At 49.8% G+C, this 21,851-nt stretch overlaps 1 protein-coding gene across 1 annotated transcript in view; it reads left to right on the top strand.

Moving 5' to 3' along the window:
- The window catches only part of ARK2C (arkadia (RNF111) C-terminal like ring finger ubiquitin ligase 2C), a 13,280-nt gene extending 2,356 nt beyond the window's left edge, over positions 1–10,924 (top strand). Inside the window, exons 2-6 of the mRNA XM_077777701.1 lie at positions 2,652–2,781; positions 4,648–4,752; positions 5,070–5,165; positions 10,120–10,226; positions 10,718–10,924. Of these exons, the coding sequence (XP_077633827.1) occupies positions 2,743–2,781; positions 4,648–4,752; positions 5,070–5,165; positions 10,120–10,226; positions 10,718–10,835 (465 nt within the window). The 5' untranslated portion in view covers positions 2,652–2,742 and the 3' untranslated portion in view covers positions 10,836–10,924. The remainder of the gene's footprint in view (positions 1–2,651; positions 2,782–4,647; positions 4,753–5,069; positions 5,166–10,119; positions 10,227–10,717) is intronic.
- The last annotated feature ends 10,927 nt before the right edge of the window (positions 10,925–21,851 follow it).

Below are 21,851 nucleotides of genomic sequence, written 5' to 3'. Positions count from 1 at the left end.
ATAAAAATATGTTTATATATATTTATTTTTTTTTTTTTTTTTGAGAAAAGAGAGATGTGTGCAAGTAGGGGAGAGGGCTGAGGGGGTGATAGAAAATCCCAAGCAGGCTCCACGCCCAGTGAGCCCAACATGGGGGTCAATCCACGACCCTGGGATCATGACCTGAGCCAAAATCAAGAGTCAGACACTCAACCAAATGAGCCACCCAGGCACTCCAAGTTTAGCTTGATATTCAGACGGAGCTGACATGAGGTGTACCTTGAGACAATGCCCACAGGAAATCTCCAGGACACCATTCTGCGTTAACCCTGTGCTCTAGGGCTGCAGGGTTTTCTATGACCCTTTTCAACCCTCAGCCAGGTTCTCACAGTCTGGGGCAGCAGCAGAAAGGTGGGGGACACTGCTTCTCCAGGGGCTGACATGTCCTAGGGCAAGTCCCAATCCAGGCTTCTTTTGCACCCGATGAGCATCCCCTTTTCAGGGATCCTGGGTTTAGGGAGGAATTTTCCGGTGAGATGATAAGAGGGGTACCCCAGAGACCACCCAGGGCCAACCTGGGCAGGTCATCCCACTCGCCTGAGAGTCACGGTGCCCTTGTCTCCCAGTTAGCATTCTTGCAATTGGGCCAACTCTGTTCCAGGTTCCTCTGGACTTTGCTTTTGATGGAACTCCCTGAATGTCTCTTTGCTGCTTTGACTTTGGTGGCCCCCTGAGGCTGCAAAGTAAATACTGAGAGCCAGAGCTTCGGCCACATGAGGGTGCACCATGGAACACCATTCCCAGAGGCAGGTCAATGGAATAAGCCCAGGCAAGGCTTTGAACCCAGGTGGCCCAAACTGGCTTGCCTCAGACCGTGGGCTAAGGCACGGCCGCGCTTCAGGCCTCAGATAGACCTGAGGAATCTGGAGGCTGGATTAGTGGATTTCTAAGTTTGTTTCCAACAGGATCCAAGAATTTAGCTCATTTTCCAAATGAAAGACTCATGAAAATTTATTCCAGGGATCCGGGCTAATATATTCAGGAAATACAGGACTACATGCACATTGTAATACATATGTATATCATGGCTAGAAGCAGAAATTCCCTTAATGCCTAACCCCCCTCGTATCATTGTTTTAAAAATGTATTTGTTGAAGAATTTGGGCTGCTTCTTCTGTGGACTTTCTCCTTTTCTGGATTTAGCTAGCTGTACTTGAACTCTGGCATATCCCTTAAGACGTCCCTCAGTTTTTCTACGTTCCCTGTGCTCGGGCGCTTAGATCAAGGTTTGAGCAGATCCAGGTTCAGCTCTTACTATTTCTTGGAAAAAATCCTTCACAGGGGGTGTGTTCTTCCAGCAGAAAGCTGGTTGCCTTTCCTTCTGTGATGGAAACAGCAATTGATCTTTGCCAGGAGACTTTACTCCTTTAGGGGCTGCAAAAAGGTGACAATTCAATCATTGCTTATTCCTTTATTAGCTAGGAAGCTTTTATAAAGAGAAAGTTCCCTTCGTCAGTCATTTGATTACCCTTAAGTACTGTTAATAGAGGAAAGGCAGGATAAACGTTCTGTTCTTTCCCTTTCTTTACTCGTTTTCAAAGTGAAGTTTGGGTTCCCTGACAGGCTTCAAAAGACCCGGTTTTCTTTAGCGTCACGTAAGCCTACGCAATGGGATCTGTTGTAATTCAGCTCACTGACTTGCCTGATGTCCAGACTGGCCAGTGGGAACCTCTCCAGGATGGTTCCTGAATCCTTTTGACCTCTGACCTGGGATAACTTCCTTACCTGCAGTTATGATGAGACATTTCAAAACGTTTTGTGTGTTTTCTGCTCCAGACCTGAAATTAGCCACTTCCCAAGGAGCCCTGGTTCCTTTGCAGTTGCATTGACTGGTTAATTTAAAAAATATATTTTTTAGGTTTATTCATTTATTGTTTCTGAGAGAGAGAGCACAGGCTGGGTAGGGGCAGCGAGAGAGAGAGAGAGAGAGAGAGAGAGAGAGAGAGAGAAAGGGAGACACAGAATCAAAAGCAGGCTCCGGGCTCTGATTTGTCAGCACAAAGCTGGACGCAGGGCTTGAACTCACAGACTGTTAGGTCATGACCTGAGCCGAAGTTGGACACTTAATCGACAGGTGCCCCATTGACTGGTTAATTTTTAAGGGAAATGAGTTTTCCTGTACTTGTGGGAGTGGGGGTGGGGGCAGGGGCCCAAGATAGATTGTCCAGCCTCACCCCTCTAGAGGTCTGTCCCTCTTCTGTGGTTTTCTCTGAATAACAGCATCTGTTCCCACCTCTGCCTCTGTCTCATTTTCTTCCCTTTACTCCGTCTCCCTCCCTGATCAGCTCTATTTGGATTCTTGTTTCAGCAGTTCTGTCAGGGCTGGGCTTTATCTTAGGAGGGAGCCTTGGTGCAGTCATTTTAAGGAGGTTGTGAGGCATAGACCGATCTAGCCCCTTCAGGCCTGGGAGACCCCTTTCCTCCTCTGAGTCTCTGTTTTCGGCACTATAAAGAGAGGGGAAGGGGTTGGTGACGCCAAGCCCCTTGCAGCTTTGGTGGTTTGTGACTCTGACTCTTGTCCCCGGACTTGAGGCCTGAGGCCCGTCCTCCAGACCTCCTGCAGAAGGCTGAGTCACACCACCCCGCGGTTCACTGTGGCCTCGCCCCTGCAGGGATCTCAGCGTGGACGCCGGCTTGAGCCCTGCCCAGTTCCAGGTGCGGCCCATCCCCCAGCACTATCAGCATTACCTAGCGACTCCTCGAATGCACCACTTTCCCAGAAACTCCTCCTCCACGCAGATGGTGAGTGGAAGGGCTCTGCCGGGAACCGGAGGCCCTGGTGCAGATGGTGGGCTAAGGCCAGCGGCTGCCCTGGGCCCTGCTGAGATGCCGCTCTCCCCTCCCCGCTCCTATTCCCACTCTGGCCTGATGGCACCTCCCGGGCTAAAGGCAGCGCTGCGGCGAGAGGAATGGGGTGCTGGAGGAGGGGAGAGGGGCGCGTGGCAGGCTATGGTCTGTGGGAAGAGGCTGAAGACTAAGAACGGTCCTGGCATTCCCTCGCTGTGACCTCATTTAATTAATTTCTTGGAGTCAGTGCCTCCCTGGGCTTTGATTTTGCTTATCTGTGAAACGGGATGAAGATGCCTGCTTGTAAGGGACAAAGGAGACCCCACAGGTGACCCTTGGGCCCTGCCTGTGGATCCAGTTCTGCTCTCTGCAGGGGGCTGGACTTTGTCACCACAGGCACTGGGACTGCAGAAGGGGGCAGGGGGTTTGGGGGCCTTCCGGTCCCTGGCGATGCAAACTAAGTGGAATGGCCGACATTGAATATTCCATTAGAGTGGCAAAAGACAGGTTGCAGAATCTTATCTCCAGACAGCTGCTTCACAATTTCACCCTTCCAGCCCTTGCGTCTGCCATTAGCCACTCCGTTCTTCAGTCTCCTTGTTCGTCAAATGAGAGGCTTGGAGGAGTAATCTCCAAGGCTCTTGTCAGCTCTGAGGCTCGATGGTGTGTGTCATGAAGCACCATCTCCTAAGAAAAGGAGCTGACGTTTATCAAGCACTTACTGCCTGGCAGGCATTATTCTAAGCACTTTGCGTGAATGATCCGTAACCTTACACAAAAGGGAATTATCCCTATTTTACAGACTGGCAAACTGAGGTATAGGGGGGTAACTCACAGGGTTCATGCAGTGAGGAGCTGTGATACAGATCTGGTCCCTCTGATACAAAGCTAGCACCAGGGCGGGGTGAGAAGGGCAGCGTCCTTCCAGCACAGGGGGAGATTCTGTCTTATTTAAACTTTTGATATTTTGCTCACTATGGACTTTTCGCATTAATTTCGATTTAAAAAATATTGCATTAAGATATTGATTACCGAGTCTTTTTGCTTCGATTTTGTGCTCTCACCTGCCCCTCCTAGTTAGGACCCTGGCCCAAGCTCTTCACCGTCTAAGGCAGCGCCAAGTGGAGGGGAAGGAAATGGCCCATGGCCACTCAACTACCTGGGCTTGAAATTGTGGTTCTGCCACTTGGTTGCATAATGTGGGCACTTACTTTATTTGTGTCTCATTTGTCCTATCAGTAAAATGGGGATAGCAATCGCACCCACATTCTAGACCAAATGAGATCATTGAATTAATCATGTAAAGTGTTTAGATAGTGCCCGCCATGAAATAAATGCCCAATCAGCTTAGTTATGTTACTAATTATACTTGCATAAAGCATACATATTTACTAATTTATATATATTTTTAGATATTTTTCCATCTATTTTTGAGAGAGAGAACATGCATGTTCAGGAGCAGGGGAGGGGCAGAGAGAGAGGGATAAAGAGAATCCCAAGATGCACGGCTTGAACTCATGAACCCATGAACTGCAAGATCATGACCTGAGCCAAAATCAGGAATCAGATGCTTAACCAACTGAGCCACTCAGGTGCTCCTAATTTATATTTACTTTACTGATTTTGTTATTTTTTTTTCTGGGGCTGATCTAGTATAGGCTTGGTTCTTGATGAGGAGAGGAGAACAGAAGAGCAGGAAAGATAGCACTTCTGCCTGAAGAATTGTGAGGGTGTGCAGACTGGTGGTTATGGGGGTGGTGAGGAGTTGGAAGCTGGGCTCTTGCAGCTTGGAATCCCAAATGAGCATTTTCTCCCCAACAGGTCGTCCATGAAATCCGAAACTACCCTTACCCTCAGCTTCACTTCCTTGCTCTCCAGGGACTGAACCCCAGCAGGCACACCTCTGCAGTGCGGGAGAGCTACGAGGTATGCCTGTCCCTCTGTCTGGCTCCAGCTGCGTTGGTGGAGACACCATTATTGTCCATTGTCCCCTCCCCCTTTCCCCTGCTGGTGGGGAGGGCATGGGAGGGTTGAGAGTAAGAGAGAGAAAAAGAGAGAGTGAGTAGAGATGTGGGGATCTTTCAGTACCAGATGACTTCTTCCTGATGGCTGTGTGAATGCTTCCTGCTAACATCTTTCAGTGTCCTTCCTCCTTACCGTGTGTGTGTGTGTGTGTGTGTGTGTGTGTCTGTGTGTGAGCTTGTACATGCAGAGTGCACATGTCCACATTTATCTCTTTGCAGGAGCTGCTGCAGCTTGAGGATAGGTTGGGAAATGTGACTAGGGGAGCTGTACAGAACACCATCGAGAGGTTCACCTTCCCCCACAAATACAAGAAGGTGCGTCTGCAAGCAGGTCAGCCTGCGTACTTGAGGGGCTGTGGTTAGATGCTCTGAAGCTGTGATGCTTTCCCAGGGTCTCCTCCCTTGTCTCTGTCAGGTGTGACCAGCGGGGGAGATAGGTGTGCCTCTCATCATAAAGGAGGAGGGCTGGGTGTGTGGTACACATGGACTTGTGAGTGGCTGTATTAGGTAGGGGTACAGGTATGTGAATGTTTGTATTTGAATGAGGTGGGCAAAGGGAGCACCTGCAGTGAAGGCTAAGATTTGTCTTAGAAGAGAATTCTAAGTCCAACCCTCTGTGTGGACAAATGGACACCTAAGGCTTCAGAGCTGGGGTTTCCAATCCTCACTGACCAGCAGGATCAGCTGGGGAGCTTTTAAAGCCACACGTTCACAGGCTGTACCCTGAGCCTATAGAGGTAGACTTTCTAGGGTTATTGCTCAGGAATGTGGAGTAGGGTTAGGACCCAAGGATCTGATTTTTAAAACATTTTAAAATTCAAATAAATAAAATTTTTTTGGAAGCAACCAAGATATCCTTCGATAAGTGAATGGATAAACAAGCAAACTGTGGCACATCTATGCAATGGAATGCATAGATTTAAATCTATTCCATGATTTTTAAAAATGCACTATTATTAAGTCATGGAAAGATACGTGGTACCTTACATGCATATTACTAAGTGAAAGAAGCCAGCCCAAAAAGGTGGCATACTGTATGATTCCAACTATTTAGCATTCTGGAAAAGGTAAAACTAAATGGTTAAAAGATCCCTTGTTGTCAGGGGCTCTGGGAGAGGGATAGATGAATGAATGGGTGGGTGACAGGGCATTTTAAGTGAAACTATTGTATGTACTGTAATGGTGGACACATGACATTGTGCATTTGTCAAAACCCCTAGAATTCTACAACACAAAGAATGAACCCTAATGTAAACCAATGTTCTTCATTTAATAACAGTGTATCACTGTTGGTCCATCCATTATAACAGATGTACCACACTAATGCAAGATGTTAATAATAGGGCAAAGTGCATACGTGTGTATGTGTGCATGTATGTGTATGTGTGTGTGCTGAGAAGGGGAGGGATTTGGGAATGTGCTGTGTTTTCTGCTCAATTTTAATATAAACTAAAACTGCCCTACAAAATAAATTCTGCTATGGAAACAAGTATTAAATAATTTTTTTTAATTTGAGAATTAAAAGCTTGACAAGTGCTGAGAAACCTGGAGTGGGAAACTGCTCGTTGTGGTCAAGCCAGAGCCCATTGTCACCTCCTCATGAGGTGCTAGGGCACATTGGTTGTGATCACCAGGTGTTGGAGTCAGACAGGGCCAGCTCTTAATTTCAGTGTTACTACTTACTGTCTTTGTTTGGGCTGCTATAACAAATACCACCAACTGGTGGGCTTAAACAGTAGCCATTTATTTCTCATAGTTCTGGGGGTTGGGAAGTCCAAGATCAAGGTGCTGGAAGATTTGGTTCTTGGTGAGGGCCCTCCTCCTGCCTTGTAGAAGGCTGCCTTCTTACTGGATCCTTACATGGCGGAACGAGGAAGCTCTGGTGTCTTTTCCTCTTTATAGGGGCACTAATCCCATCCCAGGGGCTCTGTCTTCATGGCCTCATCTAAACCTAATTAGCTCCCAGAGCCCCCATCTCCCGATACCATCACGCTGGAGGGTAGGGCGTCAGTATAAGAATTTGGGGATGAGAGGCACAGACATTCAGTCCATAACCACCGCTGATAGCTAGGTACTCTGAACAACTTACTTGGCTTCTCTGGCCCTTTCCCTGCCCTTTAAAATGTAAAATAGGAATGACGTGTTAGTAGCCACCATAAAGGTGCTCCAGGGATTCAGTGAGATAATGCATAGAACAGCTTAGTACAGTGCCTGTATCTGGTGAGTGATCAGGAACGGTGAACCACTCTCACCTTGATATAAGACTCACTTGTCCTAGGCTTGCATGGGTGTCCATGGAGTCAGTGTCAAAGACTGTGAATCTTGGTCTGTGCAGACCAAGATAGAGGCATTAGATTCATCCATAAGTGATTTCAACCAACATTTATTATCTGTGATGTGTCCTATATGGGTAGTGTGTTCATAGAGGAGATGATAGTGTTTGAGTAGCTAAAGGTGTCATCTGGAAGTGGGAGACGATCATTCTCTGCAGGGAGGGCTTTAGGCTATTGGAGAAGAACTTGGAGGGAATGAATGGTGTGTTCAGGAACCCTGAGCAGTTTCCACATCACCGACCAAGGTGTCCTCCCTCCTGCCAGGACCACACCCTCACCTGCCCTCAGGCAATAGGCCGTGAGGAGACAGAAACAGAACACACACAGAATGAGGAGGGAATGTGGGCCAAGCCAATGATATAAAGAGCTGAGGTAAAAATGATGAGAATAAAGGGAGAGTTAGGGGAATAGAATATTATAAAAAAGAAACAAGAAGAATTAAAAATATGAAAGGATAAAGTTTAGGGCCTGAATAAATTGTGAAAAAAACTTTGAAAATGTGAACTGAGAGGGGCACCTGGGTGGCTCAGTCGGTTACGCGTCTGACTGTATCCCAGCTCAGGTCATGATCTCATGGTTTGTGGGTTTGAGCCCCACATCAGGCTCTGTGCTGATGGCTGTCTCTTTCAAAATAAATAAACTTAAAAAAAATTTTTTTAACTGAGAGTAGGTAATACAAAACAAAACAAAAATATTTTACAAAGGCAATTATATAAGAATAAAAAATATAGAAGAAATATAGTCTTGTAGAAAATGTAAAAAAATAAGAATTAGGCAAAGATATGAAAGCAACAGGGAGCACCTGGGTGATTAATTGTTTAAGTGTCCGACTCTTGGTTTCAGCTCAGGTCATGATCTCATGGTTCCTGAGTTTGAGCCCTGCTTTGGGCTCTCTGCTGACAGCACAGCCTGCTTGAGATTCTGTCTCCCAATCTTTCTGTCCCCCTCCCCCGCTTGCACTCTCTCTCTCAAAAATAAAATAAACACTTTTACAAAAACATATGAAAGCAACATACAGAATTAAAACTAATAACACTGATGTGAAAAGGTAATATGAATGAGGACAAAGAGGTACGGGTGGAAGGAATAAAATAAATACGAAATAGATAAATGCTGAGAAAAGTTACTGTTAAAATAAAAGTTACATGAAGGAGAAGACAAAACCCAGAAGACCTAGAAGACTAAAAATAAAACGAGGAAATAGGAAAAGATTTGCAAAGAGACAATAGTTAAATATAGACTAGATGTGGTAAAACAAGGAAAGACTATTAAGTTTAAATCATTAACTGTAAAAAGGAAATCATGAATAATGGTAGGGAAAAACAATAGAAAATAGGCAAATAGTGACTCGTATTAGTATCTTTTATGTAATATCCCTTTTCTTGAAGAACCAACTGAAAGAAAGCCAGTCCTCACCAGAAACACAGCTGGGATGTTAGGCAGGCAGAACATCATGACTCCATTCAGACTCAAAAGCCATGATAGTTATATGGGACTATGGGTGTAATTCTGATTTTCTGGATTCTAGATAAGGGGACATTTATTGCAATGGCCATCACATAATTTGCAGTTGGAGTGTGTTGGGCACAGGGAAGCTGAGAGCAGAAGCCATAGATTTCCTTCAGTGTTCGTTAGGCTACAATACTCTGGAGACCATATCAGACGGAGGAACTCCAGGGCTTAGGACCAGGGACCAGAGCAGGGAGACCTGGTACCTAGGCCTGGCACCAAGCTTATAGTCATTCTGTGCATGTTTCTTATCTTGTGACTCCAGCTTTTTCTCTTGGCAAAATGGCTTTTATCTCTCGAAAGGGGACAGAGGGCTAGTTTTCTTCCATGGATATTATCAGACTATTTCACTACATAGCATTGTGCAGTGGAGATGGGGACAAAAAACATGGGCTGATTTCATTCACTGGTTAGATTACTTCCTCTCCAGAATATTTTTTAAGCACCAGTGATGTGCATTCTACTTGGCCAAGTGTGGAACAGTACCTAAAGAAGGCTGGACCATGGTCCTCACCACCTAAGACCTTGGAACTTTCTACAAGCTAGTTAACTATTTTAAAATAATTAGCTTAGACTTTAAAACAGGACAACTAAAGTCAGTATGTATAAACAGAATGACTGATGTCCAAACTTGCGTTTGGAGCTAGTGTCGATTTTAAAGGAACTTTCTGGATAGGAAGAGATCCAACAGTGTAAATTACAGGAGTTAATGCCAGGTTGAGGAATTTTGCCTTTATCTAGTAATAAATGAATAAATGAGTAGACATTAGTTAAGTGGAAGAGAAGAAGGGAAGGGAAGGGAGGGAAGGAAGGAGAAGGAAGGAAGGAAGGAAGGAAGGAAGGAAGGAAGGGAGAAGGAAAGGAAACAGGATGGATGGATGGATGGGTGGTTGGGTAGATGGATGAATGGGTAGATGGGTGGATGGGTGAGAGGCTGGGTGGATGGGTGAGAGGTTGGGTGGATGGAGGGTGAGTGAGTGAGTGAGTGAGTGAGCGAGCGAATGGGTGGATGAGTAAATGGATGGATGGATGGATGAAGTGTACTGGACCTGAATGTGAGGGAGAAGCCTGGAGGCAGGGATCTATGTTGGAAAGGATGTAAGGAGGAATGGACAGTATGAGGGAAATAGGAATGGGAAGCTGTTCATGCACAAGCCATAGTTTTGCGAAGGATCGATTCATTAGGCACCCAATTCCTGTCTAAACCCCGAGTGCCTGGGCCAGGACACCATGCCTGTATCCTGAGGCAAGGGTAGGGGAGGAGGCCAGGAGAAGGGTCTCGGGAGAGCACACCAGCCTGGGGTTTCCTTAAGAACTTAGAAAGACGCTGACTCACAAGTAAGGGAGGGGGAGGCTGTGGATGAAAGACAGTAGGCACCAGGTGAGTCTGCTCCAGGTAACTAATGCCCCTCCTCTGCTTCTCACAGCGAAGACCCCAGGATGGCAAGGGCAAGAAGGAAGAGGGGGAGGAGTCAGACACAGATGAGAAATGCACAATTTGTCTGTCTATGCTGGAAGATGGAGAAGATGTGAGGTAGGAGGCCAGACTCTTCTGTTCCCCCTCCCTTCCCGCACAGGCATCTGCGATCAACCACACGCTGTATGTCAGGGGTGCGGTGCTTGTTCACCTGTGCATGTGCGTGCTGAGTGTGCCACAGTGGACTAAGGTGGGCGTGGAACACTGGAGATGTGTGATGCCTCTGGTGTGGACTGGTGGACACAAAGTGTAAGAGAGCAGGGTGATATGTGGCCTGCATCGATCTAAGACAAAGTCATGGCTTTGTTTCAGGCCAGTCTGAAAGGGCTTCATGGAGGAAGAGGGCCTTGGGATGCCCCTCCCCATCATAACTTCCCCTCCCAGCCACAGCCTCATGCTGGGGCAGGACTCCCAACACTCTCTTTGGCCCATCCCCCATGGTGCCGGTGTGGGTCCCCGGTCCAGTGACAGCCAGTGTTGCACCACCCCTGGCCCAGCCCCGGGCCCCTCTCTTTCCTCCAGTCCTCTGATCGTCCCTTCTCTTCCAGGCGCCTCCCCTGTATGCATCTCTTCCACCAACTGTGTGTGGACCAGTGGCTCGCCATGAGCAAGAAATGTCCCATCTGCCGAGTGGACATTGAGACACAGCTGGGAGCCGACAGCTGAGGGAGGAATTAGCCAGTGGACACCCCATTTTCCTTCACCAGGTCCCCCCCACGGCCATAGCCCTTGCAGCCAAACTTTGCCTTCTGAGCCATTTGATGTAGAGGAAAAGCCTGCAAGCACATTTTGTGGAAAGAGGAGTTGGCGGTATCAGTGTCTGAGGGAAAGGAGGGGTGGGGGGACGAACCCCCGTCCAGAGCGGTGACTGCCCCCATCCACCTCGCTGCGCGGGAGGGAGCTGGCCGTGCCCGGAGCAGGGGTGGGAAGGGGGGGCCCATGCTGCTGAGAATCTGGATGAGAACTGGAAGGTCCTAGCTGATAGACAGGCCCCTCAATCCTGTCCTTTGAAGGATTGTATATATACCTCTCGACCACGTAGAAACCACGTAGGGGTCTCTAGCTATTTCTGTGGATGGCAGCCGGAGCATGTTAGCTTAAGAAAAATGTTGTGTGTGGTGCTCTAGTCATCTTGTGGTGGACATGTCGCTATTACGAATTCGCACCAAATATTTCTCATTGAGTTCCTTGTTTTGGTGCCTGACTGAACCAACCAACGACAGCCCAAATCTTCCCGTCTTTATGAGAAAAAAGGAAAAAGGAATCAAAGGTGAAAAAAAAAAAACCAAATCCTGTTTCTGATGAAAAAGGATGATTTTTTTTTCACCCGGATTGGGAGGCGGGAGGGGGGTGGTTCTTGTTTTGGTTTTGGTTTTGATTTTTCCTTTGCTTTTGGTTTTCTCATGTTTACAGTGCACAGAGTGTGGGAGGGGGGGCGTCTGGGGAAGGGGAGGGCAGGAAAAGGAGGAGATGGGGGCTCAACCAGGGCAAGGAAGGCAGAGTTTGGGTCAGTGAATGGGGAAATTCTGTCTTGAAGGAGGGCTCCCCAGTTCCAGGGCACATGTACTTAGTTCCAGCCATGTCCTGGGTCCCGCGGTCCCCTGCGGAACTAGGGCGGGGCTAGCCTTCTGCTAGAGTTGCCCCCTTGTTCCCCAGAGCCAGGATGTCCCTGCTTATGCCACCTTCTTCCTTTTGGCTGTGTTTATGCCCTGTCACAAAGAGGCAATTTGGCCACTGCCTCCCTATGCAAAAAATTAACTGGATGATGAGGATATGATAGCATAGTTCGTAGATACTTGGTTTTGGCAAAAGTGCTCTTGGCTAGCACTCAGGGGCTGAGGTCAAACACCATGGACCTGGGGGAGGACCTTCTGCTTCCTTTGGGATGTCTCAGATCTCAGTGGAGTCCCTCAGAGATGGCCCTGGCCCCGAGACTGTGTTGGCTGGGTTTGGGAAGCCCTGTGTCCCTAGTCTCTGGCTCTTTCTCTGACTCTTTGATAACCTTGGGCAAGTTCCTCTACTTCTCTGTGCCTCATTTTCCTTCTTTTTGGAGGGGAGAGAAACAACAGTGCATCCCCATCTCCACTTCTTCTACCTCACCTAGATGTTGTGAGGACTGATAACTATCCACTCAACAAATCCATGCTCTGACCTGGGAACCTCCTTGGGGTTTAGGGAGAGGAGTGGTGAGAGAGATAGATCTGGAAGTTCCAAGTGACACCACACAGTGTGTCTTTCTGCACCACCCCACAATTTTTCTGGACCTCAAAGGGAGCAGAGAGATGGGAGGGCAGACGAATGGAGATGGGAAAATCCACCAAATCCCAACCCCAACCCAGCTTTCTTCATCCATGTGCAGAACACCCCAGCCCAGCTGAAATTCTGCTCTCTTCCTTTGCCCCGCCCCCTCCCTTATTTGCACTGCCCTCAAAGCCTCCCCCTCCCCTCACCCTTCCTCCAATCTCAATGCCCTCACATCAGTAAGAGAAGATGAAGGAGGACAGGATACTTATCCCCTATATGAAGAAATTCTGTAAGGTTAAGGGTACAACCAGTACCAATGGGTTAACAATGACTGAGAGGCAGATTTTGGCTTGAGGCAGAGCCTTCTAGCACAACCAGAGCTGTCAGGCAGAGGCATGGCTGTTCTGGACACCCGCGGGCACAGAATGGGCTGTGGGCTTCTGGTGGGAGGGTTACTCAAGGATCTTACTCAGACTGAAGCCTCTTCCAGCACCAATAGCCTCATGTTCTATAAAACCTCTCCTGAGTGCCTGCTCAGTGCTGGGAGAGAGGGCAGTATCCCCACCTCGAGGAGTTTACAGTGTAGCCAAGGAGCCAGAACACATACAATAGCACAAAAATGGTGGCTCTCTGATATGAGGTTAACAGCAGTGAGCATTACATCATCCATTTCCATAGTTCAGTGTGTGACCTGTCTCCAGGGCTGAAGGCTGGAAAACCCACCAGTGCAGAAAGTGCTTCCGAGTCAGGATTTGGGGGAAAGCTAATTACTAGTCGCACAGGACGCTGGGAATTCTCCCCAGCCTGCTTTGGACTGGGAAGCAGCCAGGGAGGTCTAGGGAAGGTCACTCTCCTCGTAGTCTGGGGCTCTTGTTCTCTCTGAGGCTGGTTCAGAAGGCTAGCAAGTCGGGGCAGTCAGTGCGGAGCCAGATGGTATGAGAGCTGCTGTCTGCGAGTTCTAGTCTTGGCTCTTCAGTGACAAAGCGTGTAATGCTAGAACCCCTCCTTCTTTTTGGGCCTCAGTTTCCTCAGCTGTAACGCAAGGAGGTTGGATTGGATGCTTGCTAAATTTCCTTCCAACATTCACCCACATTCTCTGATCCTCCCTGACATCAACACATCTTTCAAGTGGTAGGGCCATGTGCCTACCAAGCTGTTGAAAACAACTTCCTGTGGGCACCAACATCTGTCTCAGGGGCTGAGAGTGGGATGCGGCCCCCTCCTCCTCCCTGTTCTGGGCACGCTCCGAGTGCCCCAGGCCAACATTAGGCACTAACTGGGGTGGGGATCACCCAGCGGGGAGAGGTCAGCCGCTGACTGTGGGGGTGGATCCTGAAGCCTCCCCTCCCCTCCCCGTCTCTCTGGGGCCCTTGTACCTTGCAGGTGGGCACAGGAGGGGACACGGACTCCGGCTCCTGCCAGCTCCAGGCTCCTTAGACAGGCAGCTCTCTGGGTGAGAAGACAGGAGAGGGGTCTGTGCTTCTGCTCTCTGGAAGCCCCTCTCCCTTGTCCGGGAGCTGGGGAAGATGGAGACGAGGCAGGCTCAGGCCTCAGCATCTTGTACCCACCTCCTCCGGGAGGGGAGACCCCGGTAGAACTCCTATTGCTCAACTCAAGGGACTCAGACCCTTTCTTGACTGAGACGCATGAGTGCCTTCTGGGGCGAGAGCCACCCCAGGATTCACGTTGGGGCTCCCAGCCGCAGTGCAGCCCGGGCCGCAGCGGGGTGCCGAGGATGCCAATCATCGAAACCACCGCCACAGCCACAGCCACAGCCACAGCCCCAGGCGGCTGGCGCGAGCAGGGGGGCGGGCCAGGGCGTGGGGCTCCTCTACTGGCCCGGATGCCCGGCCCTGGCCCAGCCACCGTGACAGGACTCAAGCTACTCTTCTGCAAATGTCCCAGCCTCCCTGCAAGTATTCTCAACTCTTGACGCCTAATGAACAAGCACAGTTTTTTCAATGGTGAAGAAAAAGCACCAGATCTTTTTTTTTTTTTTCCTGAAGAAATCCCCCAAGCCCCCCGCCTGCCGGCGGGACAAACACTCCCCGCGTGGGGCTGTAGCAACGTCTGTCAGGTCCCCTGTCGTGTTTCATCTCCTGCGCGTAGAGCAAATGCTAGAGCGATTTCAGCTGATAGAAAAACAAAAATGAAAAAAAAAAACACAAAAAACAAAAAACATGGCACGTTGCTAGTTTACAGGGTTTTGTGAGTTTAAATGCCTTATATTTAACAATCATAATTTATGACTAACTTGTAGATATCGTGGGTTCTTATTTAATTATTTTTATAGTTGTTTTGCATTTTTAATTATAATTTATTTATTTAGAAAGGATACTAATTTTTTTTATTACTCCTATTACCTCATTTTGGCGTTGTTTCTGGGAGTGGAATGCTTTGCATGCATTGGTACGATGACAAACAACTATGAATACGAAAAAAAAATTTAAATAAAATTCCGCGAACTTTATTTCGTCCAAACTATCAGGGTGTGTGATTGCAAGCTGTCCTACTGTGGTGCTGGCCTCTTTGGATACATTCCATACGAAATGCAAACCTTTGATTCTGTATGCTGTGACCTAGTGAAAAACTCCAATATAGTGACTGTATTTAGCACATATATAAATATAATTTGCACTCGTCAGCAGACTGGGGTAATCCTTTCACTTGCTACCCTTGCCCCCTCCCTCGCCCCCCACCATTAACCCATTTCTCTCTTCCCTTACCCTTCCCACGACCTCAGCCAACCCTGCCTCCACCCTCCGAGGAGGGTCACTCTCCTCCACCTGGGCTCCAAATCTCTCTGGTTCCGGAAACTGGGTTCTTCAGACATTACCAGCTGGAGGTTCTGAAAGCCAAAAAGCCTAATTTATTAGAAAGAGCCCTGGACTGGGGGGTCAGGAGGCTCGGGTTCTCAGACCATTTGTTTTATTGCAACCTTCCCTGTGACCTTGAGCAAGTCGCGTGGCCTCCCGGAGTCTCAGTGCTCTGGGCAGAGGTGAGGGAGGCAAAAGGGAGGGTAGTCTAGGGTCCCTCAGACCCGGATAGACTATGACACGGATCCAGTGGGGACCCCGCGCTGGGCTGTCTTACCCTCTCAGGAGAGAAGGAAGGAGAAGAGAAAAGATGGAGGAGTGGAGAGAAGGAGAGGAAAGAAAAAAAGAGCGGAAGAGAGTGATCTGAGAATTTATTCGGTGGATTTGCTCAGGGTAGACACCGGGAAAGGGTTTTGTCCTTTCATACGCAGCATCCTGCGGGAGTCAGGGAGGCAGGGCTGGTGGGCACATCCCCAGACACAGGACCTGTGCTTTCACAGGGCTCGGTGGTCATTTGTAGAGCGAGCTGGAGTCCACATCTCCTGAGATGTGGGGAGAGCTTAGGCAGAACAGCAGCCCCCAAGTGTGTTTGGGATTGGCACCCCGTCCTGTCCTCTGTCGGATCCTCTGTTGTTGAGTGGTACCCTTGACAACAGACTGGGACACGGATTTCGGACTCATGATCTCCTCCTTCACCTCTGCCCCTGCTCCGTGGCTGCGGGTAGGGGAGGGGCTGCTGTGGAGGATGGCATGGCCCTCCCGTCTCACCGCTCCCGAGGACCACGAATGCTAGGGGAGGGTTTGGGGGAGGCGGTCGCCTCAAAGGCTGGCAGTGCCATGAGCCCAGATGCCTCTGAGCCAAAAAGAGAGAGAGGAGGTCCGTGCTCCCAGGAGAGGCCTCTGAGCCCGGGCAGTGACCCTGGCGGGGCGAGGGAGGAGCCCCTCCTGTCCTCCTTCCCTTCTTTTCTGGCTCATCCTTCCCTCTTGCCTCTTGACATCACTGCCTTTGCCTGGTGGAGAAGTCCATCCTCCACATGAGGCCCCTGGGATGGTGCTGATGGGGGAGGAGGCGGAGGCCCAGACCCGGCACCTGCCGGCCGGGCTTGCAGGAGTGGCCGGGCCGCGTAGGGTCCCTAAGCCCCACATTTGGCCCCCGTTCCCTGGGCTCCCTGCCTGCCTCGGCCCCAGAGCCGTGTTCTCCCGCTTTTTCCTTGGGGAGGGCGTGACCACCACACTGCCAGGCCTGGCGGCCGCGGCCCCTCAGCACGGCTCCTGGAGGGACAAGCCTTATGCTGCTCTGCGGGGTCAGAGTGGGAAGGGGTCCTTTGCCCTGGCTGGCCTGTGCCCCCCTCCGCTCCCCCAGCCCCTCGCTTTTCCCTAGCCCCACCCTGGCCTCGGACGCGGCTCACTTCTCAGCTCCAGAGCCAGCCACGCCGGGCCCGCTGGGGTAATTTGGTTGCCCCTGGTAAGTGAAAGGATTATCCTCAGTGTTGATTGTCCTTTTTTGTAATCTTCCTGCTGTTCTGTTCTGTTGTGCTGTGCAACATTTTGCTACATAGACTATTTTATAGCAGAAAGCTAGAAGAATATTTATTATGAATATTAAAGCAATAGTGCATCAATGAAAAGGCGGAGACATTAGGAATTGTGTAAATGCTTAGATTCACTTTGGGTGGATTTTTTGTACTTTATTTATAACTAATAAAAATGAACTGCATTGCTAACTACACGTCGCTCGTGCAGGGTGCTTATTTCCGCGTGTGCCCAGGGCGTGTCCGCAGAAAGCCTCTCACAGACCTGTCTTTGTCCAAGAAACGAGGTAATGTCATTTACCTTTTCCCCATCCATTTTGCTCACTGTCCTTCAAGTGCTTCCCTTCTCCTCCGTCTCTCCCCCCATCTCTTTCTCCTTCTTCCCCCTTCCCCACCCCCGCTCTTCCCCCTCCTCCTTGTCCCCCTCTCTTCCTCCCCCTACTTCCTCCCTCTCCCCTCCTCCTCCTCCCTGCTAGTCTTCTTCCTCCTGGACTCCTTTCTTCTTATCTAAAATTCTTTTTTACCTCTTTATCTCTCAAAAAGTTTGTTCAGTGCCATGGATCTAATTAACCTGTTTTCCTAAACGTTAGTTTATCAATCTTAAAGGGGAAAGTTCTCATTTTTGATCAGGTTTCAAATGTAACCTCTTGTGTTTTGAACCAGACGGCTCCTCCATTTCTCTGTAACAGAGAAGGAGTTGCTTTTCAACAGTTGTCATGGATTTCTCATTTCTTTGTAAGGGCTCAAGCCCAGATATTTTGCAGCGTCTAAAGTCCGTTTCTCTCTCTTTAAAAAAAAATTTTTTTATAGTTTATTTATTTTTGAGACAGAGAGAGACAGAACATGAGCGGGGGAGGGGCAGGGAGAGAGGGAGACACAATCCGAAACAGGCTCCAGGCTCTGAGCTGCCAGCACAGAACCTGCTGCGGGGCTCGAACCCAGCAACCGTGAGTTCGTGACCTGAGCCGAAGTCGGATGCTTAACAGGACATTTTTATTAATGAAAGTCTGTAGTTTACATTAGATTAATGAACGTTCAAATCCCTAGTTGTTGTGCAAGTGAGTGAACCAAAATGCTGTCTGTAGCCTTCCACACATTTCCATCTGTGTTTCTTGATCCGTGGACCAGGACCCCGCAGTCCTCGGCCCACCACTCACCACTAACGGTCGTGAGCACAGGGGACAGACGTTTCCCTTCCTTGGTCTTGAGAACTGTAAAAATGTGGATGGCGGACTAGGCTCCTTCCAGTTTTTGATCCACAGGTGTCTGTTTACAGGCCCTGCACTCCTCCATTATCCGTGTCTATTCAGTCTTTTTTATACCTGCAGTGGAGGTGACCCTGAGCACAGGCCTGGGCTAGCTTTGGCGGGGGGCGGGAACAGTACTCTTTCCGTGGATTTTCTGCCCCCTGCCCCTCGGTGGGCAAATGTACACCGTTCCTAATCCCCTCCAACCTCGCTCTCCCCCACGTTTCTAAGGCAGTGCCAGGGTGGAAAGAATTTCTCAGAGAGCATCTAGGCTCACACTCTGCAGAGGCCTGGGACCCCCAGGCACTGTGAAGCTCCCCCAGGAGGTCAAGTTAAAGAAGAGTCTCTGTATTAGTCCGTGTCCTCCAGAGAAACAGACCAGTAGCAGATATATTCAAAAGGAGATTTATTGAGCAGATTGGCCTGCATGATTACGGAGGTTGAGTCCCAGCCTCTGCTGTCTGTGGGCTGGAGGCCCAGGAAAGCCATGGTGGAGTTTCCGTCCGAATCTGCAGGTCTGAGAACCGGCAGAGCCGACCGTGAGAATCCCAGTCTGATGGCAGGAGAAGACTCATGTCCAGCTGGAGCAGGTAGGCAGGAAAGGGACCGATTCCCCCTTCCTCTGCTTTTTGTTCTGTTCAGGCCCTCAAGTCATTGGAAGGGGCCCACCCACACCAGGGAGGGCAGTCTACTTTTATGAGTCCGACACTGAACTCATCTGGAAACCCTCACAGGCACATCCCAGTAACATTTAATCAGGATACCCCATGGCCAGCCAGATGAACTACCACATCACCCTCACCTCACCCCCGGGGCTCTTGGCTGCCTTCCGGCTGCTCTGTCTTCCCTCCAAGCCCCGCCCTGCAATGAGACCTCTCACATCCGGCCTTCTGCTTCTCCCCAGCACTCCCCATTCTGGGGGGGAGGTGGTGGGGGAGACCCCTGCTGCTTCTGGGAAGTAGGAAACAAGGAGTTCTCTCGTCAGAGCAGGCAGCCTCTCGTCCTGAGGCAGCAGCCTGAAGCCCAGCAAATGACACTTCTCCACACATGCCCTGCATGTGCTGAGCGGCCTTCTGTCTCAGAATGGCCCTGTTCGCCCCACAACCAGCCAGAGCAGCTGTTCTGTCATCTGTTTTACGTACCCAGCTTTCATCCAGCGTTTTTTTGTTTGTTTGTTTTTGAGGAAAGCCCTGCCGTTGGGTTTCCTGTGCCACCTGTTAGTGGTGTGACTTTGGACAAGTTCCTTAAATGGCTTGTGTATCAGTCTCTTCGTCTATGAAATGGAGATCATAATAGCACCTCCCTCATACGTCCTTATGAGGATTTAATGAGCTAATATATGTAAAGTGCTTAACATGTGTCTGATTATAGTATGCACTATATAAACATTAGCTATGATGATGATGATGATGATGATGATGATGGTGATGATGATGATGATGATAATTTTTAAAAAATCCCTGAGGTGCCTGGGTGGCTCAGTCCGTTGAGTGTCCAACTTCAGCTCAGGTCATGATCTCACAGTTCGTGAGTTTGAGCCCTGCGTAGGGTTCATTTGCCCTGTCAGCACAGAGCCTGCTTCAGATCCTCCATTCCGCTCTCTCTGCCTTTGCCCCTCTTGCACTTGCTCTCTCTCTCTTTCTCAAAAATAAATAAACATTAAAAAAAATCCCTGCCTTCCATAGTCTTTCTCTTTGGCCCTCTTGTTCTCCCCGCCCTTTCCTTTTCCTAGAGAGTTTTTCAGGCCCCTTCAATGTGTAGTCTTCCCCTCTGGCCGCCTCGGGCCATGGTCAGCGACCAGCAATGGCTTATCCGGTAGGAGAGCTGGTAGCTGAGGCCTCAAAGCCAAGACTTCTGGAATCACCACTTTGTAACTTTCCTCATTCAGTTGGGAGATTCTAAAAGAAAAGTCACATTGAGGCATCTAGGCCAGAAGGATAGAACTCCTCTTTTCTCCAGCTCACAAGCAATCCCGCCTTCCCCAACCATCCAGGCACCCCATCCAAATGTCCCCTGTTAAATTTAAGGCGAAAGTGCTCTTTCCTCCCTTACTTTCCAGGTCCATCTGTCCAAGACCTCCTCCTTTCTCGTAGGCTCTCTTTACTCCCTTTGTCCAAAGCTGGGGCTCCCTGACCTGTTTTCCCGAAGCCCCTTACCTTGCCCCCGAGGGCTCAGGGCATTTGGGTGCCCGCCAGGGTTCGACGCCCGGTGCCATGCTCTGCCGAGGGGCTGGATAAATGGCGACACCTGTTCAGGAAGCAGACACAGCACCAGGGGTCCTCAGGGCGTGGGGCACCCACAGTACTTGTGGCGTCATCTAGTAGGACCCCACATAATCAGAATTCAGAAGGTGTGCAACTTAACTGGCGTATAAAAGTAAACTATCAAAATCTTGGAAGAAAAAGGTTGTTCAACCACAAAGCTGAGAAAATAAAATTGGAAGGTTTTTGTTTAAGTAGGTTAAACAGAAGTGTTTTTTAGACTTTGGTGCAACAGTTTGTATGTAAATAGCTTGTGCTAACTGCAAATGAGTCTTATCTTTTCTTTGATGTGGACCCCTGGGGATATTTATTTGGAAATACTTTGTTAGGGCTACTCAAAAGCAATGCAATTAAGTTTCTCTCCAAATATTCTTTAATGGAGGCTTGTCTCTGAATCAGGAAAGGAAAGATGGAGCTGATAGAAAACCTTGTCACTCAAGAGGCCATCCTTATTAAGGAAGATGTTTCTAACAAAGCTGTGGGTGCCGGGGGGATTTGGGGAGGGAACCCGCAGCTCTGGCAAGATCTGAAAGAAGGGAAAGGAGGCTCTGGGGGAGGAAGAGACCATTCCTTCCTTTGTTTCCTTCACCCTGAGCCCTAGTGAGGGGCTCTGTCTTGGCTGGCGGGATGGCTTGCAGCACCACCTGCCCATGGCCTACTGCCCAGCAACGACCTGTTTGCAGCAGGGCCTTGGGTGAGCTGGGTTCAAGAGGGACCCTCCCAAGAGGGTTCACCCTCACCATGGCTGGCTGCTGGGTCTCAGCCTCGGAATTCGGACTGCTAGGGTGCAGAGCTTTGCCATCGCTACGAGTAGAAGAATAACTTCCTGCTTGGGGCTGGGACTAGGGGAAGGCAGTGGGGGTGCCCTGGGAGCAACATTTAAGGGGCTTCACCCTCGGGTACAGCACTGCCATGGTACCAGCCTGAGGTTGAGCTTTCTCTTAAAGTTTGCACCCTGGGCTTCTTGTTTGCCTTTGAAGCCCAGCCTTGCTCTCTGCCCTTCCAGAGGAGATTCCTGTGATTGCCTACAAGGAAGAGATGGGACTTNGGGGGGGGGGGGGGGTCCCTCGTTCCTTCCTCCGAGCAGAGCGCCCTTCTCCCCAGCCACCTTATAGGCGATGCCTCCCACCTTTGCCTGCATCCTCAGCACAGCCTGCTGGAGAAAGGAGGACCTTATGATATGACTTGCCAAGGACCTCAGTACTCCCTCGGGCAAGGAGGTGCCCACAGGAGCAGGGCTGTGGAGACTGGACCCTCCAGGTGTTGAATCCCGCAAGCCCCCGTGCCCCCCTGGCTATCCGCCTCTCCCTCCACCTTCTCCACAGAGTGTGAAGGGCGTCAGACGGCCTCGTTCAAGCCCAGCTTTGCCTCTGGGGACCCTGGGTGAGTCAGAGGCTCGCTCTACCCCTACAAAGCAGGAAGGGCGGACTAGCATAGGGCCTGGGAACATGACGGAGGGCAGGAGACCTCAGGACAGCGCTGTCTCAGCAGGGGCCCAGCAGGGAGGACAGTGTGTGTGGTGGTGCTGGAGGGGAGCCTGCTGGACATGGAGATGGCCCAGGTCCCGACACTTGGGGAACCC

This window comes from Crocuta crocuta, unplaced genomic scaffold (genome assembly GCF_008692635.1).
Source record: "Crocuta crocuta isolate KB4526 unplaced genomic scaffold, BGI_CrCroc_1.0 scaffold36, whole genome shotgun sequence".
Classification (NCBI taxonomy): domain Eukaryota; kingdom Metazoa; phylum Chordata; class Mammalia; order Carnivora; family Hyaenidae; genus Crocuta; species Crocuta crocuta.
The sequence above is the reverse complement of the archived record's forward strand: the minus strand, read 5'-3'. Positions and strand labels throughout refer to the sequence as shown.